The following is a 16,284-nucleotide window of genomic DNA, read 5'->3' on the forward strand; positions in this document are numbered from 1 at the left end:
GTCATTCTTGCTACTGTGTGTACAGTCTGTGTTTGCAGTGAAGAAATTGCAGTTTTGTGAACAGCTGTGCAGCTGTCTGATAAATAACCTTTATCTCTTTGGTATGCTTTCTAGCTACTACATTGTCACAGTTTCTGCATTCTAGCTCCTGAGCAGATTCAAATCTTTACTGTTTTGTTCAAATAACCACTTCCAAAATTGTTTTTTAGGGGAGTGGGAAGTGTTCATAGTTTCCTTTCTGAAATGAGAGCTTGCTAATGATCACCCTCAAGAGATGTTGGAGAGCATTGAAGAGAAGCGTCAGAGTTTCTCAGTAAGCGTAGGACTGCGTGTGCACGAGCAGCATTAGCTTGCCTAGCCTTCCCTGTCGTTTTAGAGTAGCAAATTTTATCTGCATGTTCTTAGCGAAATTGTTCCTCTTAGAAGTAGCGGCTTCCGTTGCTGTGGGTTTTGTTTTGTCTATTTGATGAAGCCACGTGCTACTGGTGGGTACCTAAATGAGATTCCTGTACTCTAAGAATAATCCATGGAGTGCAAACTGGGAGCTTTTTTACATCACAGATGTTCTGCACTCCTAGCCAGAATTGTTCAGAGATGCAACCTACTTTTACTGCCATTGTAAACGCAGTGTAATGAAGCAAGACAGCCGGGCTGTAGTATTTCAGGTGATTGAGAGATAACTGGATAACTTAATATTCATATGGAAATTCATCTGCTTTGAAAACAAAGTAAATGAACTGTTTATTGTTTTTAATATTATTAAAAAAAATCAGTTGGGGATATGTCGTGTCTGAAGATGATAGTGATAAGTTTTACTTTGCAAAGCATTATACTTTTAATTAAATTCTTATTACAGGGAACTTGTCACAAAGATGCTTTCTTTGTGAAATTTATGGCTAGGTGCATAATCTGTATTTCTAAATGATCCAAAATGTATGAAAACTGCCACAAATATGGATCAGAGGAGAAACACAGTTAGCTGTGTTTCTCTTTTATCTTTTCTTGTTGTAATAAAAAAAAAAAAGACTGAATTGTTGCAAATGGAGGCTAGGCTGTAGTTCAGGTATCAGAGTCAACTGCAGGCAAAAAGAAAAAAAAAACAACAAACAAGGATGATATTAAATTGGGTGAGGGAAGAAAAGCAGAGATAGCCAAGCAGACAGTTTTTTACTAGAAGCTGACTTCACGTAACTGATTTTTTTTTAACAACTTGTCAAAACAAATTTTGACTCTTGACGGGAAGCAGTCACATTAGCGCACGAGGAGGAAGAAGGTAATCAAGATCTAGGTGTAGACGTTTCAAAATATTTCTGTTTAATTACAGATTCTGCATTTCTGCCCAAAGGCAGTTGGAATGTGTTGGCAAAGATCGTGTTAAAACAAAACCTAAACAAGACAACAAAATCACCAACCCCAGAGTGTCAACAATCTATTTGTGTGTTTTCTTCCAAGGGCTGAGTTCAGCTTTGACTGATGATTTCATGTTCCATTGAACTCCTTAAAGCCCTTGGATAAAGGTGCTTCACTCATTTGGCTTTCTCCTACTTAGATGTTTAGATTAAATGTTTCAGTTTCTTTTATTGCTGTTGAGCATAATGGTGACTTAAACATTGCTTAGAAGGAATCAAGATTTCTTTTCTTGTTTTTGCTCTTCTGCCATTGTATTTTGTATCCTTTGTGAAATCTTTTAATAACAGTACTTTAATTTTCAACTTTCTAATCAAAGCTGTATGAATCTTGAAGGTTAATGTAGGATTAAAAGGAATTGTGGGCATATTGTGAGGATATTTTTAAGGGTTTAAAACTTAAATGTTTCAAAGGACTTTGTTGTACAGACAGATGCTTTCGCAATATATACATTAGTATTTGGCTTTGACTGTATGAGGAAACTAAATAAAATCAGTGGTGTGAACCACATGATTGCAGAACAATTTTAGCAGTGAGCTTTAGTCCTGGACCAGGTCAGTGGTGGTAACTTACTTGAACAGAGGAAAAAAAAAGAAAAATAAAAGGATTATAAGCAAAGAAAAACAAACATTTTCTGGATGATTTTATGAGAGGATTGCTTGAATTGTCCTGTTAGGTAATTCCATCAGACACTATGATGCTTACAAAGTTAGGTGCGTCAATGAACTTTCAGTCCAAATTTCAGTTCTGAACCAGCTCTGCTAGTAGAGCATGCAAACTTTCTAATGAATCCTGTTTTAGGTGTTCATGGAAGTTATAGTCCTTTAGGTGCTTCTTACCCTGGAATTTATTGGACCTGCCTATTTCTAGCAGTTAATTGTATTCCTCTTAAAATAGACTTTTCTCTTGTTTCTCAAGAATTCTTAGCTATAACAAAGTGCACTGGCCTCATTAGTCATAAAAAGATGTAAGATGGCATTGCTTTTTTTTTCTTTTTTTTGCATGTTTGTTATTTCAGCCTCCAAGCCAGTAGAGTCCTGCCCTGTGTGAAGTGCTCTTTACGCTGTGAAGCATATGACAGGACTAGAAAGGTTTGAGGGAATGCCCTGAAGGCTTTTTTTTCTGATCTAAGTGAAGCTGATTTCTAAAATGGCCTTAGCATATACATGCATAAACAAGCATACACAGATGGTATTTGAAAGCAAGACTTCCTGGGTGTGAATGGCTGCACAGCTGCTGCAGTGTTCTCAGGAGGTTCTGGCCACCTTAAGAAACCTGTGTGTATTGGTGTTTTGATGTGTTTGAAATGTAAGGAGAAACTGTCCAATGGATTGTGCTCATAGGAGAAATATCCCCTGGATATCACACTGAAGATGAGAGTTTCATTCATGTGGATGAAAACTATTTGTGTTTTCAGAAGCATATAGCTGAGACAAGTAATTTTCACCAAAATAAAATTCTTTTCATATCTTATGAAAAATAAAGAGTAATGGGGTGACAACTTTGATCAGTCTAGCCTAGTATCAATTCTCCAGTGGTGGTAAACTGTGGTTTCTTAGGGAGGAGTGTGAAAAAGAAAATACCGTGACAGGTTGTTTCCTAAAATACTGTTGCAGTAACCAGTAACTTGTGGCTGAGAAACTTTCTTGGCAGCAATATGTTGTGACAAATATGTGCACTGCATGTAACTTGAAAACTGTACATAATGTGAAGAATTGGCTCATTTTTTTTCTCCAGATGTGCTACCATGCAGTTTATTCTGTTCTTCCTTTTTTTTTTTTTTTTTCTTGGGTTCAATGTAGTGAGAAATCATTCCCTGTTTTACATCAACACTGCTGCTTCCAGTGAGCCTTGTCTGGTCCTCCCTTAGCACTTTGGAGATGGGGAGAGCAGTAGTGCTCATCACTTCAGTCCTTCTAGTGAAATTTGGACATACTGAATTTGTGCTAATTTTCTTCTGACTTTTTTTTCCCAGGAAGTAGAGGCTTGGGAGACCGGTGTGTGCTGTGGGTTGTTTTGGGCTTTTGTTTGTTTTTCTGAGCAGATTACTACAAAACAGGGAGACATCTGCTTAAGAGGTGACCATTTCAGGCTCTATTGTGGTTGCTCCTGAAAAGGTCTGGGAAAGTCGTGATAAACATTGTGTATGCTTGGGATGTTGAAGTCAAAGGAAGCATCGATGTGAGTCTGCCATATTTGAATAAGCTTCTAAAGGTATTGCTACCTGATTAACAACGTTTGGGAAAATAAATGCTTGTAAAGCAGGATCCATCATATCTCTACCTTTAAAAACACTGCTAATTCTTTTGGACTCTAAAGTTATTCTCAGCTGTGCTGCTTCCTTTTGGCTGAAAATATCCTTCCCTCCTTCTCCAGCCAGCTTCCTCGTCACAGTTTCCTTTTCCTTGTCTTCCATTTACTTTTGTTTGTATTACAGACAGGGCCCACAGCCCTTCCTCTCTCTTTCAGGAAGGTTTCACTACCTTTGTCCTGTGGTCTCCATCCCACGCACAGTGTACCTGGCTCCACGGGAAGGCCCTGTGTACCATGTTCTGCAGAGGTGTTTTCCACTCCCTCAGCTGGTTAGGATGAGGGGTGTGGGTATGGGAGCTCCTGGGTTGAACAATAGCAGTGTAACTTTAAAAACACAGGGAACAAACTGCTGCTTGCCAGACAGGAAGAAGCAACAATGTGGGCAAACAGAAGAAATGCACAGCAGGACCCGAGAGAGTGGAGCAAACATCTGCAGGGTGCGGATGCCTCTGCCATCCACAGGAATGCAAACTGTGCTGTGAGACCTGAGTGCAGGGGCACTCGGGAGAGCTGTTAGCTGTCGTGAAGTTCTGTCCGGTACTCAGCTGTCAAGAAAGCCCAACAGCGGGTCAATAATAAAATTCCCTTTACTCCGCGACAAGCAAGCGGCAAGGCCAGGTTGAAATTTCAGCTTATGGTATGTGTTAAGAGTGCTGCTGCGTCCTTAAGGAACTACAGCTTAGCCGAGAGTAAAAGGAACCTGGCCCACTGCCCCCTCGGCCCGGCGGGTGCCTGGGCGCCGCGCGGCAGCTCGCCCAGCTCCGCCTCTCCGTGAGGCGGCGGGGCCGTTCCCGCCCAGCGGGGCGGGCCGTGCTGAGGGGCGGCCGCCTGCCGCCTTCCGTGCCCGTCTGCTGTCCGCTGCCTGCCGCTCCTCGCCGGCCACGGGACTTCAGCCTGAGCGGCTCGGCCCCGTCCTCGCGGTTTGGATTCGGACAGAATCAGCTGTGACACCCGAAACAGCTTCTCGCGCCGCCGCGATGGTGGCCAAGGATTACCCGTTCTACCTTTCGGTCAAGAGGGCGAATTGCGCCTTGGATGTGGAGGCGGCGAGCAGCCCGGCTAAAGAGACGGAGGTACTGATCTGCTGGGGCACGGCTGCAACTTTGTTCTGCCTTGCAGCGTGCTCTGCCTTGCTTTGGGGAGACCGGTGTGCGTGGGACTGGCTGCTGTGCGTGGTGCTGGCTTCCTTGCTGCTTTCTTTAGACGTTGGAATAAGACAAGGAGTAAGGGGTCTAGATCTTCTCATCTGTCGCTTTAAGAAAGTGAAGGCAGTCTTTTAGGGGACTAGTTGATAAATGTCTATTTTAGATACATTGCCTGAAGTAAGTTATATGTATTTCACTAAGCATTACTTACAGGTCGTGAAATGTACACGAGAACCAGCTATATTTTTTTGACAGTGGAGGAATCTGGAAAACAGTGTTTTAGAGCACTTCATTTGTCTTTTCCCCATCAGAAATAAAGCAAGAGATTAATCCATCTGCATGGCTAACCAAACCCTGCTGTATCAGCAGGTTTTCTACTCTCTCAAAATGAAGTCCTTTAATGTGACATGAAATAACTTACTCATTAACCAATGCTCAGCTTGCTTGCAAAATTTTCATAAACGGTGGAGACTTTCAAGGAGCAGTGCTCGTGCAAGACTTCAGTATTTAGGTTGGTGTTTAGTTTGCTCTGTGCTCTGCTACGGAAAGAGAAATGACCTTAGTGAGTCTAACTGTGCTGGAGGAAAGCAAACTTCCTTCTGAAAGTTTTTGTCGCTGAAGTATCTAGCTTTTACATTAGTCTTAGTTGCTGAGTAACTTGACAACCTACTACACTGAGTGCATTTAATACAACTACATCAAAATTTAATTACCTCTAGCAGTTGAATGTAACATAAGCCAAGTGCCCTCGTTTAAGCCAGGAACTAGTAAGACTCTGCACTCTTGCTTTTCTGTGTACTTCTACATAAAGGATTTTAATTCATGCTATTAATAAAATTCAAATTTTATCATCTGTACTTTTGGAATTTTGCACCTTGATCGTGTTTGTGTGCTTTCATGTAAAGCTCAGGTTGGTAAGCACTGAACAGTTCATTTAAGGTACTGGTTTTCCTAAGTACTATTTAAGAAATATGGTTTTTATCTTTCAGTGTATAAAGCCTTTTTTTTTTTTTTTTTTCTTTTAGTGAATGAATAGAATTGTCAGATGGAAAGACAGAGTGTTCCTTTACAGCTTGGAAGGGCAGCTTAAGTGTAGTCAAATTTCATAGAAAAAATCTCAAAACTTAGAGCATGAGGAATTGTGATCAATCAGATCATGACAGAGTGTGACAGATGTGTTCAATCAAAGTTACAGCCTGCAAACAGTTGTTTTGGATTTATAATCTTTCATTTTGTATAGTTAAGAAAAGTCAACCTGTGCTTTCAGGCTGATTTCTGAGAGTACCTGGACTACTTTTTTGAGAAATGAACTTTTAAACACTTTTCTGTTTGTCTGTATCAGCCACTCAAAATTTTTTCCTAAGGAAGCAAAAATAAATGCACTTCAGGGAAGGAATTGTAAGGATAGATGCATGCAGTCTGTTTCCTCACAGTCTGTCTGCTGTGGGGAGAATTCTCATCTCCAAATAAAATGTTTAGCTTCTCCTGCACCCTTTAGTAATTAAGAGAAAGCTATTGGGTGCCTCCTAACACAGTTCTGTGTTACTACACCAGGAAGCTAACTTGCTGTAAGTTGTGAATTTCTGGCCAATGAAACCTACCTTTTGAAAACCATTTTAGTTATTAACATGGGAGGTTGGTTGATTAATTAATAACCTAATACGTATACGTTTTGTCACGTGGAATAGAACGTATTTTCTGCTCTGTGCCTGTTGTGATTTGGTTTTAAGTCAGAATTTGTGACTTTTAAATATTTCTTGTGAAATTCAGCAAAAACCTTGAGCTTGTATGTAATGTAACTCCATTATTTTTTAATGAAGGCTGGCAAAAAATGTGCATATTTATCAGTACTGTTGAAATGTCACATTTCCAGCTGAAGGTCTCTGAGTAGCAATCAGAAGCTTACTGGTGATGGATTGTTTCTTTTCTGTTAGACTTTGGGTGTAGAGCAGCAGTGGAAAACTGAGGTGTTTCTGAGGAATGGCATAGCAGCAGAAAACAGAACAGAGGTTTCCTGCTTACAGTGTTCTTTAAGCCACAGTTCATCTTCTTCAGCATAAATTCTGTAGAAGTTCCCCTGTTGCAAAGTAGTGACTAATAAAATGTCTGCAATGTATGGGAACAGTAAAAATCTGGAATCAGAGAAAAGCCTCTGGTACCTGCTATCACATTTCTTTCTGAACACTGCATAAGGGCAGCAAAACACTGCGGTGCCTGAGGAATGAGTTAACACAGAAAGCAGAGTAAGGCCAACATTGCGTTCCTCACAGAAAAATACTGTAGTGCAATTTTAAGTGCAAACGGTACAGAGGTGTTGGGTTTTTCCATCTTTTTGTATAAGACAAAAGTGAAGAATTGACAAAACTGAAATTTGCTTGCTTTAAGATATTAAAAAAATAAATAAAAAATCAAACCCACATCCTTTCCTGTGATGTACTGTCTGCTGTTTCAGCAGCTATAGCAAGCTTCCTTATCAGCCCCTTTAAGGGCAACAGTGAAGCCCAAGTGCTGAATGGGCAGCAGGGGAGTGACAAACACAATTACAGGGTGAGATTGGAAGTTCTAATTGTGTATTTTAGGGTGTGAGGTAAACAGCTACATGAAACTGGGAATGAAGTTTCCTTTCTAATGCTTTTCAGTATATCTTTTGAACAATTTCATACCGTTTAATATCAGAGAAGTGACACACGAGGAATATTCTATAAGCTCACCAGAGTGCCTATTCATGTGTGAGACTTAATGGTGAAGCATGAGCTCTGACAATATACAACTAGAGAAAGATGCTGAATATAGATCCATTCAGAAAAAATGGTGGAAAAAGATAAAAACCAATAACAGCTCTCAAAAGTTTCAGCCTAATGAAGTAGAGGAGTTCGGCAGAAGTGAAGGCTTAGTTGTTCACCTGCACAATGACACTGCAAACTGTGCCATGGCTTATTGTTTCATGGATGTTGGTAAGGTTAATTGGACTCCCAGTACCACCTGGGCGCCTAATATACTGTGGTTTTGAATGGTCATATGAGATCTTTGTATGGTGAGTATGGTGTTCAAAGACAACTTTTAATTAGTTTCCTATACAAAATTGATAAACTGGGCATATATTTCTAAAAAGCTGAGGCACAGAGCCAGTAAGTACTGCAGACTGCCTCAATTTTAGCTAAATGTAATGAGAGAGATGCCGTTAAAGATATTTTGTCTGTCATGCTTGGAAGCAACCCAGTTAGTATCTGTGAACTTAAGAAGAAATACATAAAACTGCACGTTCTTCATAATGTGAAGTCTGGAATCGTGTTTGGGAATTCCTGTGCCTAAGTGCAGATGTAGGACCAAAATCAGGCACGTTATGGAGCTCACCAATACAGTAGTACTGGTAATTCATTTAAGTCAAATGGCTTCCTATAGAAACACAGTCTTCTGGGATGATGACAGTAGCATAATGATGGTACAGCCGATGTTCTGCAGATAGATGCATGTGCAATTTTCTAATCACAGTTTTTAGTTCCTGTAAAGCATAGTTTAGTATGGTTTATCTTATCTGATTTCCTTTTATCCTTGAAGCGATAGAATTTGCTATGGTGAGATTGGAGCCTACTAGTTTATATAACGAATGTGTTGTATAATAGTCAGGAACTGATTTGAAATGGAGATTTAGATGCTTGTCTGACTTGGACGACCAAGTCTTTGAGTTTGTGTGAGGTAACATACCCGAACAATATGGAGAGCTCTTCAGATAGTGTGATAAATGTTACGTTATTTCACAGTTTTCATTGATGTGTCTTCTGACGTGTCGTTCTGCTACTGATGAAATTCTAATGCTACTGGAAACAAAATTAGATCTCCAGTGAGTCTAATTCAGTTTAATTAAGTTTTAAGGGAATGATGAGCTGGTAATCTTGAGTACTCTGAGAAAACTAAAAAAAATTATGTGCTGAGCAAATATAGACACAGTAATTGAGATGAAGGGAAGCTTTTCACAGTTGTTTTACATCTCTTTTTACAAGTCTTCAGAAAAAAGGGCAAAAAAGGTAGAATGTTGGATTTAATCACACGTGAATGAACTTTGAATAGAATCAGCTGAACTATTCCTCGCCTACCAAATTTAACAGAATTGAGTTAGTAGCATGAGGTGTTTAGTAGTACCTGTAATATTGCATGGCACGCATCATCCATGCCGCTAGGGGAGAGGTAATGGCCTTATGTTGTGCTGGGGGAGGTTCAGGTTGGGTATTAGGAAAATACCCATGATTCTCGGAAAGGGTGGTGATGCAGTGGCACAGCTGCACAGGGGTGGTGGAGTCACCGTCCCTGGGGGTGTCCCAGAACTGTGGGGTTGAGGCACTGAGGGATGTGGTTGTTGGCATGGTGGGGGTGGGTCAGCGCGTGCACTTAGATGACCTTCATGGTCTTTTCCAACCTTAATGGTTCTGTGATTCTACAAAATAAGAATATGAATGAACTTTGAATAGAATCAGTCAAGACTTGTAAACAGTGTGACATAAAACAGCCATCATTTCCAGGTTAATGAGATAATGGATTTTTGTGTTTCTTTCTTTTAGTATCTTCAGCAAGGGAGTGTTGAATTTTGCAATTATTTTCTTCTAGAACTGGGCAGTCCAACATCATCTGTAATGTGGGTATGGCACGAATGTAGGAAGCTTGAGTAGAGCCTGCTCTACAGTCTTCCCTTGATGCTTTGTGAAATACAGTTTCATTCTGTTGCATGATGAAGTTGTATCAAGTGGCTGTAGCTGATTATTCAGTTTCTGTTTGGATGTTCTTAAAGGAGTGGGAACAGTGATAACCCAGTAAGGCTAAAGAATTCAGGCAGGAAAATCTAACCTTGAGTGCTGGAATTCTCACTTAGTGTGTGATCAGGAACATGAGGAAGTCTGATTCTTGATTCTTGATTGGAAATGCAAAATTGTGAGGAATACAATTGTATGCCGTAAAACGACCATTAGAATAGTTACTACTGTCAGTAACTTTGTTGTCTTCAAATAATTAGTTTTTAGTAGCTGACTCTGACTCCGGAATGTAACAGCACGAAAAGATAACTTGTTGATGCCCAAAAGAGTGAATTATTGTGGGTAATTTCGATTAAGATCATCAGAAGATCAGAGGCTGTTTTTCACAAAGGTTAAATTACAGTTCCTAAATAAATAATGTTTGTTTTAATGGTTCTACGTATATACAAAAATATACATATCTGAATTTGTCTATAAAATACTAGGAAAAACAAAAAGTGAAGTGTCTCTCAGTAGAAGTCTGTGTTGTTTTTCAGTGACCATGTTTGGTATGTTGTATTTCCTTTTCTATCCTTTTTGATCTTAAAAGGTATTTGCTTCTGTAAACAACAAAATCTTTTGCTTTGAAAAGGTAAACAAAATGAACAAGGCAAGATACCTGCTCCTGGGATTGCTGCAGAATTTTGTCTGTCTAATGAATTACTCCTCTTCTATGTGTCTGTGTATTTTAAATCTGTAATATTATTCAATTTCATTATTTTTTACTCTTTCCATTTAATCTTCTCTTCATCGCAAGGAAGCCAGCTCTATGAGTTGCAAGAAGTCTTTGAAATACCATACTGTTCCTTCTCGGTAATTCTTAAGCTAATCTGTAGTTAAGCATTCTAAATGATTTTAAAAAGAAAGTTTATATAGTTAACAAACTTATTTAAACTGGGGGGGATGTCAGGGAAGAGTTGTGAAGTACTGTATTTGCTTGGAATCGCATAGTTTATGTACAGAAAGATCAGTCTGGTTAAGATAAAATTTCATGTCCCCAGTAGGGCCGTGAAAGCTTTTGAGCATCTTGAACAACATCAAAGTGAATGCTGCTTGCGGTTAAGGACAGAAAAAGCACAGTTAGAGAGAAGCAGAAGTGGTTCAAGAGCTGTTCAAGAAGTTCAAGATGTACTTTCAGTATTTTGACAAGGAGATCCCTCAAAAATGACTTCCTTAACTTGCAGTAATCTCATATCCCTTGAGGCTTGTAAGCGTGCAGAGAAAAGACTTTCATGATCGGAATTAGTTTTCTCATTTAAACACAAATGTTTTTCATAACCACAAACAAGGGATGGAGACAGATGTGCTAGCTATCTAAGTACTGCTACATGGTTAGAAAATTTGTTCTTCTTTCTTCAACCTTGAGTTGTAATAATTGTACAACCGTCAGCAGCCAGAAAACTAAACAAAGAAAAAGGTGTCTTGAAGTCATGGAAACAAAGAAATTATTTCTTTAGGGGTAAGGATTGTCTCTTGTCTGTGTATTCAGGACCCAATATAATGCCTAGGTTTAGGCTTTAAACACTGAAACAGTGGCTCATGATTCTTTTGCATCTCCAGGATGTTCTAATTTGTCCATTGTCCACTGACATCTCCTGCATGGCAGAAATAAGCCCTAGGACTTAGGGCTGCCTGCAGCCTGCCTGTTGTTGGACCCGAATACCCTCAGTACAGGGACGTGCAGCAGAATAGGCCAACTTGGGCTCATTACCATGTTTAACCTATACAGGGGAGTGCAGGAAGGTAACCCTGGCTGTGGCACATTGCTAACATCAGAAACAGACATGGAGCCAGAATGGCCAAAAGATCTTGAGACAAATTGCAGGACACAAATTTTCTTTGATCTTCATAAATGTCTATACTGTTTTCTTTTCATTTTTAATGATACATTAGCAAGTTGTAGTTCTGATGTATTTCACGTTCGTGCGCAGCATAATTGCAGTCAGCTAAGCATGGAAACATCAAACCACCACATGTGGAATTGCTGATCTGCTCTGCTCAACGTCAGCTTGAAGCAACAGCTTGCTTTTATGGTTCCTTGCAGTACCCTTTTGTAACATGTCTGCTTCTTAACTGCCAGTCTGGCTCCATATCCAGCTTGTTCCAGAAGTGAGGTCTTAGTCTGTACGAGCAGCTTTAAATGGAGACAATGTTTGTTGACTGGGTTTCCCAGAATTTCTGTAACTTATGTTAATTTACCTCTGTGTGAAGTTTTTCTGTTAATTTGCCTTCGTTTCCTATATGCTGGTAGGTGAATTGATTTCTGGATTTTGCAGACAAATGAATTATCGGTCAGTATAGCTGGGCACAACTTGGCCCTGTGCTGCTGACACTGCAGTGGTTCTGTCTCACAATTTGGCAAACGCAACCTGAGGGCTGGTGGCAAATGATAGCAGCCTGTCTGTAGGATGGAGCCAGTCCTTGATAGTGCACACGATGGCTGATACAAACTGTAGCTTGCAGCTGAGAATACATCACTTTTCTATACGGCTTTTCCTTGTACCTGACCTGTAAGTTCATGTGCTCTCTGTAGTGCTGACTAAAACAAAATGTCTCTGGATTTTACTTCATTTGCTGGCTGTTCATGTGGGGACTGGCAGGGGAGGAGTAAAGCTTTTTCTGATTCCATCTGAGAGCGCAGGTGGTGGAGCCTTGTGAATGTGAGGGAACACTGGAAGTTTTAGGGCTGTTACACGTGATTTTATTGACTGGCCAGGTTGCCTTCGTATATCTATTTACTGGACTCACCTAGAAACCTTTTGTGATGCTGATGTTCTATTAGTGTGACACATCTCCCAGGTTTTAAGATAGGTTTGTGTAGATGATTATAATTCCATATTGCATGATGGTAACTTTATTTGGAACTGCTTTGGCATTGCCTACTTTGTTACTCTTAACCATCACATGCAACTTTAGAAGCATGAATGTTCGAGAATTTCCTCATCAGAGTATTTCTAAGATACTATGAAGCTAAGGCAGATTTTCTGTGCTTTCATGCATTAAAAAGTACGGCCTCTAGTTGGCTTCAATAGCTCCAGAGAATGTTTTAGATTTACCTGTGTCTGAAGGGACAAAAAATGTGAGTTGCATGGCATGCTTTATTTTTAGGTTGTATGCTGTAGTAAGAGGCTCTGTTGTAACACAGGCTGCTTTTTCTATTTTAACCTTCTTTGTTTGCATTTTTTTAAATTCTGCTGAAGGTTAAATATTGATAACATCCTGTGGAACAGAGTTCGAATGTGTTTTTTTTAATTGAATTCCAAGTTGTGGGGGCATTTATTAGAACCGTTTAATGTTAGGCCAATTTAACTAGTAGCAGACTAATAAAAATAATAATGTTGGGCTTCCTGCCATGACAAATGTTGACTTACCCTTATAAAGTTGACTAAAAACTAATAACCTTTAAAGTATAGGGCTATGGAAATTCAGCCAGTAATATGAAGTCTGAAACAGTGGTTCTGTTTTAGTTTGCTGGCACCACTTGTGAATTATGTTTGAAACAAAGGGTGCTGTGCTGTTTCAATTTATAGAGTCTCCCATTTAAAACAGCATTAATTCCTTTGAGACTAATTTCAATTAAAACCTTTGCACTAACGAGTGCTCCCAAACACAGAATTAATACTTCACATACATGTTTGTCTGGATTCACAAACAAGCAGTGTATTCAAAGGCAAAAAAGTGCCTGTCATATCTTTGGTAACATGTCAGGAAAGTCAGTAAACCCAAGTCAGCTACTTGCGGTACTTATCTAAGAGCCTGTTGGCTCTGGAAGTCCTTGAACTCCAGTGACATTGACATTAGTAAGCTGCCTTCAGTGAGCATTGCCAATATCAGCTGGTTTGTGTGTGGGCTGACAGAAGGTTATTTTGCCTTTGAAGGCAGAAGGAGTTAGTTCTACTATTTCAAAATGCTAAGTTCCTGTTCAAGTTTCCACGTACCACTTGTTTTCTACATTGACTTAAAAAATCTGCGCGCTCCTTTGGTTAAGTTTATTTGTTTCAAAAATAATCAGAAAAATCAACAGGGTGCAATCACATTAAAGCTGCACGTGGGCTAAGGACAAAGTGTAATGAGCCCTCAGGGAAATATTTTCCCTTGTTTGTCAAACCCAGCAGTAGTTCCCTGCTTTGTAGGTAGTTGTTGAAGTTGCTGATAAGAGATGAGAGAGTCAGGTGGAAAACCAATCATGCTAGCAGTGACCATACATTTGCTTCTGCTGCTCACTGGGAGGAAATCGGTGGCTCACTGGTCAGGAGTACAGAGTGTAGGAATTTTGAAATGAGATACTGAAGCAAATGAAGGTCTGTTATATAGCACTAAATTACTGTTCTGTGCCCTGCAGTATGTGATATCCAGGTCATTGGCTCTGCTGTTCTGAGAACAATGCAAGGGAAATCTAGCCTAGTCCTTTTTGTTTCCTTTCCTTCTGTTTGTTGGAAAATGAAAATCCATCCAAGTGTGATAATTAAGGTGTCGGTGGCCTTGTCAAATGACAGTGATAGAGAAGTAGTCAGTATTATTAAATAGATTTAACTCACCCTGACAGGAAGGTACTTACTTTGAACTTTGGAGGAGCTCTGTTCTTCACCTGTGCTGCTAGAAGAGTAATTTTACTTTGTGGATGAAAAGAATGAGAAGGGCTAGCTTCTTCCCTAAAGTTCCCCCCCTCTAAAAGCTTTTCAGATCTGCTTGCTGTGTTACTGGATATACAAGAAATCCAATTATTAGATGCTGATTTTGCTCATGAAGAAATGATAACATCAATGTAGCTGTCGTTAACTGCAACTAGTTTAAGTGCCTAATTCTTCAAAGGATTTTGTGCTTTAATATGCTTCTGTGGCTGTTGAATGTTTTGCTTGCCTCAGGAGCTGTATGCAAAGATTTGGACTTCTGAATTGTAGTCTGTGTCTGTTAGATGGAGAGAAAAGCAACGATAGAGAACTTCTCCCTTTGCTGAAGTCGTGGCATTTTGAAATTACCACCTTACAATTTTAAAAAGCAGCACCTTGTATCAGCATGCTGATGTTTGGAGAGCTGGATGTTTAAAGCTGGAGGGTTCCTTTCGTATTTGGCAGTCTATTAGGTTAGAGTTCACTATGTAAAAGATGTTACAAATACAGTGTGCATATTTATAGGATATAATCATCTACAGAATGAATTAACAATGAAGCAGTGTCCTTCATGCTTCAACAGACAAATGGTAGGCGTGGCATCTTTGCAACTTCTTATCTGCTGCCTTCTTGTCACAAATCTGTGATGATGACTATGCCATTGTGATGAGTCTTTCTTCCTGTCAATTCCCATGAAAAAAATAGATAAAAAATGTTCTCTCAGAAGAACATAGCAGTTATTTGAGATGTCTACTTCGTGATTTCCAGAACCATCCAGACCTCGTACACAGATTTACTTATTTTTCAGTTTGTTCAGTTTCAAGAGCTCTTTTTGAGGATACATATACAGATGGAATTTCCAGTTTTAATTTTTTGCTTTCTGAATTCAAATATTCAGATGTTACTGAAGTCATCTTGAGTTCAAATATACAGTTCCCTCTGAAAGCCAGCTGCTCTTTGTTCTAGTCTAGTCAGGTATTAATTTGGCTTCATTTGGACTGAGCAGCCTTTGAAGTTTCTGCACTCATGTTTCCCTCAGCTTTATTTAGCCTTATATCAAATTTAAAGCACTGTCAGATTAACATCACATATACCAGCCCCACATTTTGGAAACTTTTCCAAAGCGTGGCCTGGATCTTTTGTTTCCTAACTTGCCATATTGTTTCAGCAAGGCTTAGTGACTCTGACAGTGCAATCTAACATTCCGTTTTATTTCAAAGCTCTGAAATTATTTTTTTAAAATATCAATATTGGCTTTAAAAGGTCAGGCAAGAATTGTTACTCCTGAATTTTTTTTGTCCTGGCCCAGTTCCCAGCAGATCCAGCTGCTAAATCCCATCTGCTTCTCAGTTCCCTGACCTGGGAGGGTGGGTAGGAGGACTCATGACTTTGAGGGTCTCCGAGTCTTTTGAGGACAGTCAAGGACCCAGATCTAGAACCTAATGTTTGTTCTTCCTGGACAGTGTGCCCTTACAGGGGCTGCTTCCTGCTGGGTGGACGCTGGAATCGCACCATTCTGAGTTCCCGTCTGCTTTGATTTATAGCCCAAACATTTGTATTGCAGGACCAACAGTTAACCACAAACACAGATAAGTTCAGAGACCATATAGTAGTGAAATAATGAACACGTGTAATAGGAATTCCTAACCACAGCCAGCTTAGGAAAAAAACAAACAAACAACAAAACAAACAGTGCTGAAGTGGTTTGGGAAGCAGCATCTGGAGTTGCAACCTCCTGCTCTTGGACTAATGTGCAAATGCAGTCTGGTCAGTATCTCTGAGTAGAACAGAACAGCTCACACACACTATTTTCCATTTGATCTGTTTGTTGGGAAGAGCAGAGCCTTTGATTGGAAAACTGCCATCTGTTTAAAACCCACTTTTTTATGCACCTGTCTGGAATTTTCCCTGTACACATCATTGGTCTCAGTTGTTCATCTTCTCTGAGTCACTGGTTTGGACTGGCCTTGCAGATAACATGAGGATAGTAAAGGAATGGATGTAGTCCCTGCAACAGAAAAGCTG

The 16,284-nt window shown here is 39.8% G+C and overlaps 1 protein-coding gene across 4 annotated transcripts in view; it reads left to right on the top strand.

Annotated features, from left to right (window-relative positions):
- The window catches only part of ARHGEF3 (Rho guanine nucleotide exchange factor 3), a 115,130-nt gene that overhangs the window by 78,110 nt on the left and 20,736 nt on the right, over positions 1-16,284 (top strand). The window contains exon 1 of one of the 4 annotated variants that reach the window (XM_042880389.1): positions 4,569-4,793. The exons of the other annotated variants lie outside the window; for them this stretch is intronic. Within the exon in view, the coding sequence (XP_042736323.1) occupies positions 4,698-4,793 (96 nt within the window). The 5' untranslated portion in view covers positions 4,569-4,697. Of the gene's footprint in view, positions 1-4,568; positions 4,794-16,284 lie in introns of those variants that run through there. 4 annotated transcript variants of the gene reach the window in all.

This window comes from Lagopus leucura, unplaced genomic scaffold (assembly GCF_019238085.1).
Source record: "Lagopus leucura isolate 7727_CA_CO unplaced genomic scaffold, USGS_WTPT01 Super-Scaffold_100026, whole genome shotgun sequence".
Classification (NCBI taxonomy): domain Eukaryota; kingdom Metazoa; phylum Chordata; class Aves; order Galliformes; family Phasianidae; genus Lagopus; species Lagopus leucura.